The 12,956-nt window shown below is 40.5% G+C and overlaps 1 protein-coding gene across 9 annotated transcripts in view; it reads left to right on the top strand.

Moving 5' to 3' along the window:
* inpp4b (inositol polyphosphate-4-phosphatase type II B) overlaps positions 1–12,956 on the top strand; it is a 341,040-nt gene that overhangs the window by 297,168 nt on the left and 30,916 nt on the right. For all 9 annotated transcript variants that reach the window (XM_034687455.1, XM_034687454.1, XM_034687461.1 and 6 more), the window contains one exon: positions 8,345–8,528. In XM_034687455.1, coding sequence (XP_034543346.1) covers positions 8,345–8,528 — 184 coding nt within the window. The remainder of the gene's footprint in view (positions 1–8,344; positions 8,529–12,956) is intronic.

The following is a 12,956-nucleotide window of genomic DNA, read 5'->3' as shown; positions in this document are numbered from 1 at the left end:
ATCCTGTATCTATAGGAGACTATGTTTTTCTCTTGTGGCCCTGTGGCAGTGGCCTGGTGAAAGAGCTGTGATTAGAGAGTGTGCTGTCTAAATGACGAAGGAGGCTTTGGCAGTCACCTGGAGTGCTGCAGGGCTCTCTGCTGACGTGGCTGCATTCTACTCCTGCTGGCTGTCAGCAGCCGGCCACAAGCTCTTCATTAATTTCCCCTCCACTATTAATTAGCCACGGCTGGAGATGCTGGTTTAATTAGGCCGCTGGGCCCAGCAGTTTTCTGCCTCTCATTACTGTTATAACCAATCTTCTATTGATCATTAGGAAAACCAAGAAGGAAGTTCATCCTGGACTCAGTGCTGGTTTTAGTAATCTGTTAGAAGACTGACGTCTCCTCCTAGACCTGAGTTTACGTGATGAGTGCTGCACTAAATATTTAGGCATGCTGATACAGATCCAATGTTGCTAACTTGAATTATGAGAAATCCTGCATCAAAGTGGAGGTACAAAGCGCAGTCAAGTGCAGCCTGTATATCGTAGGGTGGCAGAACACCTTTGGTATTTTCATGGCTGGAGGCGCGTGGAGCACCTATGGTGTGCATGGAAATGAGGTGGGATTAAGAGGAATCCATTATCATACATTATCAGTGAGTGTGTTGGGGTCTGACAGCAATTCCTTTAAAAAGAATTGCCTCCCACAGTTGACATGCTGATGCCATCCAACAAGGTCTAGAGCAGCTTCACATAACATAACAAAACATGAACATCTTAAAAGTCCCATATGATGAAAAACACATTTTTCTTTGCCTATACATTTATAATGTCGTCATCCTCCAGCCTAGTTTCCCTGAGAATGTGGAAGTGATTAAGTCTCTACATTGTGTCTATCGCCCACCTACTAGGAATATATAGCTTCTATAGCACTGTTTGCACAGGATTGATATTACCTGGGGACCTCTGGTAATTTCTGATTTACCCTCTGATGTCAGCGTTTGGTGTGGCGCAGTGCACTGGAAAAGTGAAGGCTGTAATTTACTCAAATTTACTGACATTTCTGATTGAAAATGCTGAGGTGCTGCTGTCTCTGGGGGCAGCATCACACTTCACCGTGCACAGCCTGCCGTAAATTCATAGGAAAAAGAAGACATTCAGGTCCATATCCTGGCTTTTCCCCCTCTATTATTAGTGGTCTGAGACATTGATTTGAAAGTGCTGGTGATTTAGTGGTGGCCAAGTGGCAGTAAATAAAGTGCTGTGCTCTTTTTTTTTACTTCTATTTAAAAAAGGCAACATGATGCACCTCACATTTTTGATCAATATTACTAAAGGACCTCTGTGTGTCATGAAATATGGCAGGTGATTTGCCTTGGAATTTGAACTCAGCATTTTGCAGACATGGTTGATGTTGAACTGGATTAGAAACACAGACATATTCTGCTATGATTTCAAATTATCAGAGGTCTACCGGTAATACTTATCCACTGTGAACAGGGCTTATAAGGTTATTTGTATTTGCTCCTGTGGTGATGCAACAACAGGTGTATTTTATATACGAATGCATGCAGTGTTCATTTTGGCCATTTTAGATGTGGTCTTGTGCATAGATATATTAGTCACATTTTAGTGTTTTAACCCTCAGTAGTTTAAGTCAATAAAAAGTAGTAACATTTTACCCATTACTTTACGTCAAAACGCTTTCTCTCTTTATGCTCATTCATTAGGTCAATCAGAAGTTAGTATCAGGGTGTTAAAATCTGCTATTTTTCTGTCACACTCTCTTAACACTTTGTGTAATATCTGGATTTGGATCTGGATCTGGATTTCCGACCGTATATGGATTAATTTAGCAGAGACTCTTCCACCATTTCACCATTCCACTGTGCTGTCTTTGTTGATCTACCAGAGTAAGGACAGTGCATTGCACACTGATATAAGTGGTAGTACAGAGGAATGCTCCCTACTCCAAGTCAAGTCAAGAAAAAAAACACTCTTTCTCTGGCCACTAGGGGTATATTTTATTTATTTGACAACAAATAACAGGGCTATGAACACAGACACATGTTCAAAATGAAAAGGAATATATTTCACATCTACAACAGTCCCAAACTGTACCTGGGGTTGCAGGCGTGCTGGACAGACATTCAGTTAACTGCACTCCTCACCGCATCTTCATCTTTAAAGCTGAGCTGATCAAAAGTATGAAACATCTCACTAAATATGCTTTATTTTTATTACACGTCACCTGTTTTGTTGCAAAAACAGCGCAAATCTTTATTTTCTGTCTCAGAACTGGAGGACAAAGAACACAGGGCTTGCTTTTTATTTTTAACAACAACGTGCCTGCTACAGTTGGAGCTAATTTGTCCTGGACTGATTTTAAAAAGGGGGCCAACCACATTAAAGTACACAAGAGGCATGAAAGTAGGAATAACACTCAGATTTAAGCCTACCACTCAGAGACATGCTGGTGTTACCCTGGCTGCAACACTTCACAAGAATGGGCCGTGTAAGCAACATATGACAATTGCAAACATTAACAAGTTTGCAATTGGCAAACCGTCATTTTTTACAAACTCAGCAAACTATGAAAGAGAAAAATACGAAGTTAAACGCTTAATTAATTTAGAGTAAAATCAACACAGCTGAGCTTGCAGAATGAAAGATTTATTATATCACTTTCTCATCATTAGTGTGTATTAGATCAGATTACAATGACTCCTGTTGATTCCCTGATACTGATAAGTTGCTCGGATTTATTCCTCTTGCCTGTATGACAGTTTTAGACTTAATATTTTTGCTGCAGTCTCAGCTGTACAGAGATAATACAAATTAGTATGAAAAAATGATTCAGGCAAAAAGAACGCAGAATTGTACAAATAATGTCTCTGTTGAAGTATGATGTCTGAATGCACAATCAATAACTGTCATTAATATTTTTCACGTGTAAAATCACACAGATCAGCAAAGTGTCATATCAGCCTCTCTTCCTCCACCCCGAATGATCAGCTCAGAACTCCATGATCAAGCAAATGTATTGGTCAGTAGGTAGAGTTTTATATAGACTCTTCAACCCAGTGTTTTTCAACCTTTTTTGAGCCAAGGCACACTTCCAACCAAAAGTGTTAAAAAATGACACATTTAGTCTCTCAATTAATTAATCTGTTCATCTGAGAGGGGGACTTGGGCTACTTCTTTAACTGTGTCAGGGCGAAGCATCTCATTTACAATGGTCTTTGCAGGTAGTATTAATGTCTCTGCCGCAGTGTGTGGCTTTTTTGATTTGGCTAAGAGTTCAGCTACTAAGTAGCTAGCTTTGAGAGCTCTCGCAGACACCGTTGTAGTTTTTCTCATAAAAGTTGCCTTTTCCACCACCCATATTACGCTCTTCATCCGGGTTAGAATTGTATCCAGGGCCCAGTTAGGAGTTTTCATTTTTCTTCTTCGAATATTTATCCATTGCTGTTGTACACCATGTCTTGTCACATACACTTCTCACGTGCATCAGTAGTTCTATTGTCTTAAATTAACAAGGTCATAAGTGTGCTTTATTGCCACCTAGTTGGTGGGTAGCGTAGGTCAGTACATGGACGAGTATTGAATTGCACTGCACAGACGCACTACATGGCAAAATATTTGCAGTATATATTAATAATATTTTTTGGGACTAAGTACGAGAAATTGTATATTGTCCCACGGCACACCTGACGATCTGTCATAGCACACTAGTGTGCCAAGGCACAGAGGTTGAAAATCACTGCTCTAACCCCTACAATCATCTGATCTGCACCCGACCCTCTCAGACAACAGTCAGGCAGCCAATCAGTGCAGCGTCTCATTATCATAACATCCCCGCCCACCCAGATATCCGCATGGCTAATAAGGTTAGAAACTGAGAGGCTGCAGACCCTCCACAGAGGCTGAACTTGTGATGACAGGACATGTTGTAAACAGCTTAAAGTATCATTATATGGCACCTTTAAAGGAGGGTAAAGTTGCATGTGCAAATATAGTCCAGTTCAACCACACCTCTAAAACCAAATAAGCTGAACTCCTGTGTGTGAACATGTGGATCATATTAGTGGATGCATTCGTTCTTTGATGCAGTTTTTGAGTAAATTTGAAAATGACAGTTTAATTTGAAATCAGACTAAAGAAATATTGGCATTTCCTTAGCTTTACAAGCACCACAGTATTACCTTGGAAGAAAACTGTGTTGTGCGTTCCATGAAAGCTAAAGATACCGCAATTAAACTGCCTGTACGTAAGCCACAAGTACAGAAACCATAAACGTTTTCTTCCAGTCACACTACTCTTAATTCTTACCAGCGCAGTTATTCGATCAGTCCTGATTGTACTCTACAGCTCTACAACAAGCTGTTCATCACAGCCAAAGGTCAGTCTATTCTGGATTATTTGTCCTCAGGAGGGCACACTCTCTGGTGTGTACTGCGCTGCATGAAATAGTCAGCAGAATAAATCCAGTACAGTGGTTGAAAAATCCAACCTGTCATCTTTTGATCCCCTTTTAGGGGCATTATAAGCTCTTTAGTGGAGAGTTGTCGATAAAAATGAAATACCAAACACACAACAACTGTGCACTGTTGACCCATAGCATGCAGGTGGCTGTGGCTGTGGGTGGACACTTTAGAGATTTATTGACACTATGGAGAAGTTATATACAATCATGGGAAATGTAGAAATGTCTCTTTGTGAAGGTGGCCATTTACTTCATATCATGGCACCGAATCATCACTATGGTTTAAGAGTTCAATAAGCAGCTCTCTACACTGATGTGTTAGTCATTAGATTGTCCTTTTCAGTCGGAAATACATGAAAATAAATTATTTTCAATCACTCTGAGTGCACGTATAGAAATATAATTTCAAAGAGTCTCTCAGGGCTTCAGATGCATGCATACATATTCATTAGCAGCATGCAGACTTGAAGGTTTATGCAGTTGCTGGACAAATGGCTCACATTCACATTACAAATATCAAACACATTAGCACACTGTAGACCAGAGAGCCAACCTCTGGTGTTACAGCTCCCTGTATCACTTCTATGGAAGTTAAAGGGAACCAGAAAACTCTGAGCACCAACAGCCATCTAATCTTTTATTTTATTTTCAAGGGATTTTCCACTTTCTTTGTGATCATTATAGATAATGTATCCCTGCAAGGCGAAAGAATGATATCGATACCAAACACTCAAACTGTGTGATTAAATGGCAACAGCATATGAACCAATGTTTAACTTAAAGAAATTCAATCATATTTCCACATGAAAAAGGTCCAGCATCAAATAAAGGAGTAAATAAGTTCTTCAGGGAGTCCTTTTAATCAAAGATCAAGGATTTTGAAAGAAGGAGGCCTTTTGTGAGTGCAGGTGCTTTGAGTCAGCCTGAGGCGAAGTCCTGCCGGTATGCATGAACTTTTTTTCTCTTGTACTCATTTATTAATGTTGTTCTTTCCATGGACACAACATAGTTATACCTCAGACATTACCTCAGGGGTAAAATCATCACCTCTGTGACATTCAACAGAACAAATACATTGTTAGCTCTAGTGAAAGCGATTGATTGATTGATTGATTGATTGATTGATTTATAACGTTGTTTGATGCGACTACTGATTAGGTATTTGCCTCAAATACTATGGAAGCAAATATGTACCAAAATTAAAATGAAAAAGCAAATTTGAAAATTAAATTTCATTAAAAGAAATGCTTATTAATTTTCCAAATATTGGGGCGCTGGTGGCCTAGTGGTCTAAGCCGCTGATATTAACCAGGATGCCCTAACCAACCTGTTGTCAGTCAGGGGACAACCAGCCATTAACATCCTTAGGTTAGTAGGCCAACAACCAACAAACATGTGGTGCTAGCTTTAGTGTTATTTAAGTTAAAGTGAGCAAAATGTAAATAATCAGGGATTTTTTACAACAACTTTTTCCCCCACTGGTATTTGGGTCTGTAAATCAGTATCATTGTTAGAACCAGATGGAAAAAATACACAGCACTCCTAAATAACATCTTGGATGAAACTGCCTTAATACTTCAAACCTCCAGAAGTTTAGACCAGTTGGCCTTTCATCAAGTTTTTCCTTAGATTTTGCCCATTTCGGCTGTATATGTGTTGCTGTCTTGGTACCCCTGTTTGGACTGACAGCAATGCTGATGAGGCAATTAAAGTTCCTCTGCCTCAGCCAGCCTTGGAGTGGATCAATTCCATCCTCTAGCATCAGGTGGCTGGTCCCAGCATTCATTATTGCCTGCATATGTTCCCTAATGGGATTGGATTTGTACTTATGAGTCAACAGGGCTGTTATTGAATCTCACTCGCAGAAGCAATTGTCCTCTTCCAACAACTTCCTCCTTTGGCTCTTCTGTGGAATATCTCTACTGCTGCAGCACTGTAGGATTTTTTCTCTTTAGTTCTGCATAATGTAATAAGACGAGTGTAAGCTCACAGAGGATGAAAGGGGTTTTACAGACTTTACTTTGTTGCAAGAGATTATTCAATTAAGGTCCTCTCTGTGGCTGAAGTCTTAGCATTTGAAGGTATGGTTATAGAAGTGGGGATAACTGAAGTTTGCAAGCAGAACTGGTGGTGCTGGTGGTCTGTGTGTCTCTCTCGGTTAGTGATTCCTTTGATTAGCTTTGAACTTGCGTGTGGTAGTCCTCCAGGGGGCTCATTAGCTGTAATGACAAGGCCAAGATTTTAAAGCTAGCCGGTCAAAGACATAGTTAGTGGTGAGCACCTACAGCAGTTTTCCTAATTTCCTAAGGCCTTCAGATTTTTCAGGCGTATTGATAGATCAGGTAGTGCTGTTCGACACAGGGTGACTTTTAAAGAAGCACTTTGGTTCTCTCACTGCAAGGCATTGCGAGCGCTGTGGAGAATTCTATATTAATGCGGCCTTTTGTATGTGCCCCTCCCTTACACCCCTTTTTTTCTCTCTCTACCCGTCTCTCTTATGTCAGTTATGCTGTAGGATCTGGCTCTGGGCTCTGGCCTACATTGAGGCTTGCAGAGCTGACTCTAAACTAGCCTGGAGGGTTGCAAATGACTGCCTCGCTCCATGCCACATCTGATGGCAAGAAGTCAGGGGAAACTCATTGAAAGTCACTGGAACTTCACCCGAGGAGAATGTTTGATTGGTGTGATTTGCCCTGAATCTAGAAACTGACAAGAGGTGTTTTTTTCGGAGATTAAATAGTTCCCTAGAAATGAAAAAGGGATTAATTATTCATAAAGCGAAAATTGGGTTGACATTGAACTGCAGACCCAATTTGACAGGTTCAGGCTGAGTACCTGGAAAGCGTAGTTTGCAATACATTTTAAAGACAGCGTAAGTAGCTCCTGGAGGAGCTTGTAAAGACGTTGTCCCTGACATACTGAACACATAATAGACTATGGTTAGAAAAATCAGCTCTCTTAAGGGCAATAAAAAACTTGTATTTCTCTGTTGGTCATTATATAATCTCAACAGAGCAGCAATGATGATCAGCATGTTTTTGATTGGACATGGAAGGAACAATTGTAAGGATTTTTTTTTTTTTTTGGAAAGGTAATAACATTCTTTCTGAGTTCCTTGACTCAAAATCCAACCTGTTTGATTGTATCTTTATAGATCTGAGATACACCTGTGATGCAAGATCAAAACAATCAGGTGCAATAGCTCGGGGTTAGAGAATGTTGACCTTATTATTATTCACAAGGTGAGACTTGGGCACAACATTGGTGTTGTTTGTGAAGTTTAGATCAGCTGCATTTTAAGCAGTGTAGAGGCTCATTGCATCACATGATCCACAGCAAGTAAAGACACTGAGAGACGATTTTGTAGTTATATGGGATTTTACAATGAAAGTGCATGATCTCATTGCAAGACATAATGATTTTGCCTCATTTAAGAGAAGCCCACTCAGAAACGGTCTGTCCCTGCTCTGAGTGTATGATTGTTGCATCATTGATAGCAGATGGACATTTAGAGAGAGGTTAGATGAGCCTCTGTCAAGATTAGATACAGTTTCATTACAAGCAAGTATGTCCGAGTCATTTTAAAATACAATACACGCCAATTTCATATGCTGATAATTGAGTTTAGGTTTTTTTTCCCATAAAAGTGAACAAAAATAGAAATTTGCGCTTCTAAAACCACATCCACATGACATACGCATCGAAATACAAACATACTAAATAACTAATACCATCTAAATGTTGGTCTTCTGTTAACTCCACCTGTAGAAAAAGCACACTATGTTTCTAATACAGCACTGTATGCAGTCTGTGATTATGAAAGAAGAGTGAGAGCGTCATATTTCAACCTTCATGTGTATGTTTTTCTTTCACAGCTTCAGCACTGCCTACCAGTGCATCTACTACTCTCCAGAGCACACAGCCAAAGCTCAGGAGGTCCTCAGCACCATGAGCCTCCTCCAGCCCCTCATCACAAGTTTAGCAGACCAGCTCCTCATGGCAGCACAGGAGCACTCCGCGCCCGGACTAAGGGATGCACTCAAGAACCTTTCTGATAAGGTAAGACAGCCTCTGAACTCTCCAACCACACTCACTTACATCCAAGCTTTCCCTTTGTTCCTCTTGGCCCCAATGCTCAAATGTCCTGTTTTATTCTATTACCGAACATTGTTGTGTAATACCTCGGGCCTTAAAAGACTTTAGATCTATTTGAAATGAGTTCTTTAAACCTTAATTCACCTTAAAATAGCTTAATAATTTGCTCAGGGGTTCTGCTTCTGATGCTATCAGTAGCTCTTTTTCCCTTTGCAGTCTGAAGTTTATTCAGGTGGATGTATTGACCTAAACTGACTGCGACAATCTAAATTATAACCCCCCTCTGAGGAGTTATAGAACAATAAACTGGTGCCAGCCCCAGTAGTATCACTCTGCTTGTTTTTCTGCAAACAAAGCTGCAACATTTACAAATCCTCAACCTAAATTTCAATCCAGCTGTTGCTTCGACACAGTTGAACACACACACATACGCATGAACGAAAGAGACAACCTAAGGAAAAATCTATAACTCATCATAAAAATGCCAAACTAACAAAAGTGAACAGCAGCATGGAGGTTTACAGAGTTGAGGCGTTTTTATCAGTATAATTAATGAATTACATCTGGTGCTGTCAGATTGCAATCTGTTGAGGGAGAGATTGTTTCTGCCACAGTGGAATAGAGCGCAATCAGCCCGCTTAATTGGTACATTCGCTCTGTCACCACTTCCTCTCATCCTTGATTAGACACGCACACTGTGGCCAAGTAAACCCCTGGCCTGGTCAGCACTCGCTGGGCTGCTCTCTGATTAAAATCTCAAGCTGTGTTTGGGTGTGAGTGTGTGTGTGAGGCTTTGGGGTGGTGAAGGTGTGAAACTGCGTGTTCATGTGTGTGTGTTTAAAGGCTGATGTAATGGTGGCATCACTGTCTTTAAGCCACAGAGCCACCAGTCCTGAACAGCAGCACATGTTTTTATCAAAATTTCCATCTCCACATCTGGTCATCCATCATAGAAATGTACTTTTCCACATGCACACGCATAGCTGTGGTTACTCATTGAAGCATGGACACATTTGTGCTCAATTTAGTCAAGACTTGTCAGTTTTATGAACGACAAATTCATCTCAAGATACTTGAAGAACATTTTGGCATTTTGCAAGATGCATTCTATCACCTTTTATTGGAAAAACCAAAAAAGATTTATTTCACTATCTTGTGTCTCCATTTTGCATTTAGTTACAGTCAGTTAGCTTAGCTACAGTGGGGCAAAAAAGTATTTAGTCAGCCACTGATTTTGCAAGTTCTCCCACTTAGAAAGATGAGAGAGGTCTGTAATTTTCATCAGAGGTACACTTCAACTATGAAAGACTAATTGAGAAAAAACAAAAAAACAGGAAATCACATTTTAGGATTTTTAAAGAATTTATTTGTAAATTATGGTGGAAAATAAGTATTTGGTCAATAACAAAAGTTCAGCTCAATACTTTGTAACATAACCTTTGTTGGCAATGACAGAGGTCAAACGTTTCCTGTAAGTCTTCACCAGGTTTGCACACACTGTAGCTGGTATTTTGGCCCATTCCTCCATGCAGATCTAGAGCAGTGATGTTTTGGGGCTGTCGCTGGGCAACACGGACTTTCAACTCCCTCCACAAATTTTCTATGGGGTTGAGGTCTGGAGACTGGCTAGGCCTCTCCAGGACCTTGAAATGCTTTTTACGGAGCCACTCCTTCGTTGACTGAGCGGTGTGTTTGGGATCATTGTCATGCTGGAAGACCCAGCCACGTTCCATCTTCAATGCTCTCACTGATTGAAGGAGGTTTTGGCTTAAAATCTCCCGATACATGGCCCCGTTCATTCTTCCCTTAACACGGATCAGTCGTCCTGTCCCCTTTGCAGAAAAACAGCCCCAAAGCATGAGGTTTCCACCCCCATGCTTCACAGTAGGTATGGTGTTCTTGGGATGCAACTCAGCATTCTTCTTCCTCCAAACGCGACGAGTTGAGTTTTTATCAAAAAGTTCTATTTTGGTTTCATCTGACCACATAATATTCTCCCAATCCTCTTCTGGATCATCCATATGCTCTCTGGCAAACTTCAGACAGGCCTGGACATGTACTGGCTTAAGCAGGGGGACAGGCCTGGCGCTTCATGATTTTAGTCCCTCTCGGCGTAGTGTGTTACTGATGGTAGCCTTTGTTACTTTGGTCCCAGCTCTCTGCAGGTCATTCATCAGGTCCCTCCGTGTAGTTCTGGGATTTTTGCTTACCATTCTCGTGATCATTTTTACTCCACGGGATGAGATCTTGCGTGGGGCTCCAGATCGAAGGAGATTATCCATGGTCTTGCATGTCTTCCATTTTCTTACAAATGCTCCCACAGTTGATTTATTCACACCAACCTGCTTGCCTATTGTAGATTAACTCTTCCCAGCCTGGTGCAGGTCCACAATTTTCTTCCTGGTGCCCTTCGACAGCTCTTTGGTCTTGGCCATGGTTGAGTTTGGAGTCTGACTGTTTGAGGCTGTGGACAGGTGTCTTTTATACAGATAACGAGTTCAAACAGGTGCCATTAATACAGGTAACGAGTGGAGGACAGAAGAGCTTCTTAAAGAAGTTACAGGTCTGTGAGAGACAGAAATCTTGCTTGTTTGTGGGTGACCAAATACTTATTTTCCACCATAATTTACAAATAAGTTCTTTAAAAATCCTTCAATGTGATTTCCTGGATTTTCTTTTCTCAATTAGTCTTTCATAGTTGAAGTGTACCTCTGATGAAAATTACAGACCTCTCTCATCTTTCTAAGTGGGAGAACTTGCAAAATCAGTGGCTGACTAAATACTTTTTTGCCTCACTGTAATCTTAAAGACTTAAAGCATGGGGAAACAGTGAGCCTTTCTTAAGATTCAGCAAAATTGGCATTCTAGCACTAGATTTATGGCTCTTTGAAGGGAACCGAATCTTGAGGAGCCGTTCCTTTCAAAGTGCAATTCAAAAGACTGGCTCTTTGGCTCATTGTTATATTTATTTATTTTTTAGAAGTCAACCATGGGGAACTCGTTTTTATCAAGGACACTATCACTGGTAGCAGTTTAAGATAAGATTTGGATCAGAATAATTCAAACTTACACATCCCACCAATATATATACTCTATTGGTGGGAATCAATCTGAAATATTGATTATAATTTAATTTGGCATTGTAAACATTCCATAAGATGGTGCCATATCTCCATGCTTCGAAGCAGTTGCATCCTTTGTGGGTTCTACTGCCTCTCCTTCTTATCCTTTGGCAAATTTGAATTAACAACTCATACTCGGAGATGGCATTGGTTGTTCATGTGAAGGCAACGTGACAACTCAGACTCATGAGGCACGCAGGTGACACGTGAAGGCAGCGTGGGCAATCTGCATATAAAACAGCTCCCAAATGAACGTCTCGCAACTGCAAATCAGTTGTCATCGTTCACTTAAAAGAGCTGTCCAAAAGACCTACTCGTTCACAAACGTCACATCTCTATCTAGCACCTCTAGAACTTACTAAACAACATTTTATATTTCGCTCTTTTTCTTAATACACAAAACAATTAATAAAGACAATCATATATCTTTTCATCGAGTGATGGATGTCCAATTGACCTTTCATCATTTGGGTTTTTGTCCAGATGTAAAAAGGCAGTAAAACTTTGAGAACTAACTTTGAGAACTATAAAAGCTCAGGTTCTGTAAACAAAGCTAGGCTAACTGTTACCTCTTGTTTCCACTCTGAGACTTTCTCAAACTGCTCTCTCCCCACTTCCACTCTGATACATTGAAATCCCTTCGAGGTCACACCCACTGCTAAATGAAGCCCCTCTCATCAGGGCAGAATGATCAGATACAGCTGCAAGCTTTGGGACAATCTCCCCTCTCACTCCCCTGAAAAAATTGAACTTTATGCAACCATGGTTATATGTCACATACATGATTAGTAGTTTACATAAATAACAGGCTCACAAAAATCCCTCCATATGAGAAACAACACCCCATCTTCCTTTTTGGCACTTCTTTTTTGTAGACATTATTGTATCAAAAGTGGTGTTTATAATCTGCTTGCTTTTTGTAGTTACTCATGGAAATGTATTAATCAAAAAGCAGTATTACATCTGGTCAGGAGGCTAGAAGTAGGACAAACTGGCTGTTGGTCTAACGTTCCTCTCCCACTCAACACTCAGAGGTTATGGACAGCATTCAATGTGGCTAGAATGTAGTAGAAACCATTACTTTTGGATTTGGTGAATTGTCCTTGTTACCTATTTTTTGTTTTTATGACAAAACAATACATGTATTCATCAACAAAGTAACATGTCAGTATTTGTGACAAAAACCCTGACTGCAGCACATTACACCCTCTATCTTCAAACACTGGACTGAGGGGGAATTGGGATTAGCAGAGAAAAGACACGCACAGAC

The sequence above is a fragment of the Notolabrus celidotus genome, chromosome 7 (genome assembly GCF_009762535.1).
Source record: "Notolabrus celidotus isolate fNotCel1 chromosome 7, fNotCel1.pri, whole genome shotgun sequence".
Taxonomy (NCBI): domain Eukaryota; kingdom Metazoa; phylum Chordata; class Actinopteri; order Labriformes; family Labridae; genus Notolabrus; species Notolabrus celidotus.
Note: the sequence above shows the minus strand (reverse complement) of the source record. Positions and strands in the feature narration are given on the sequence as shown.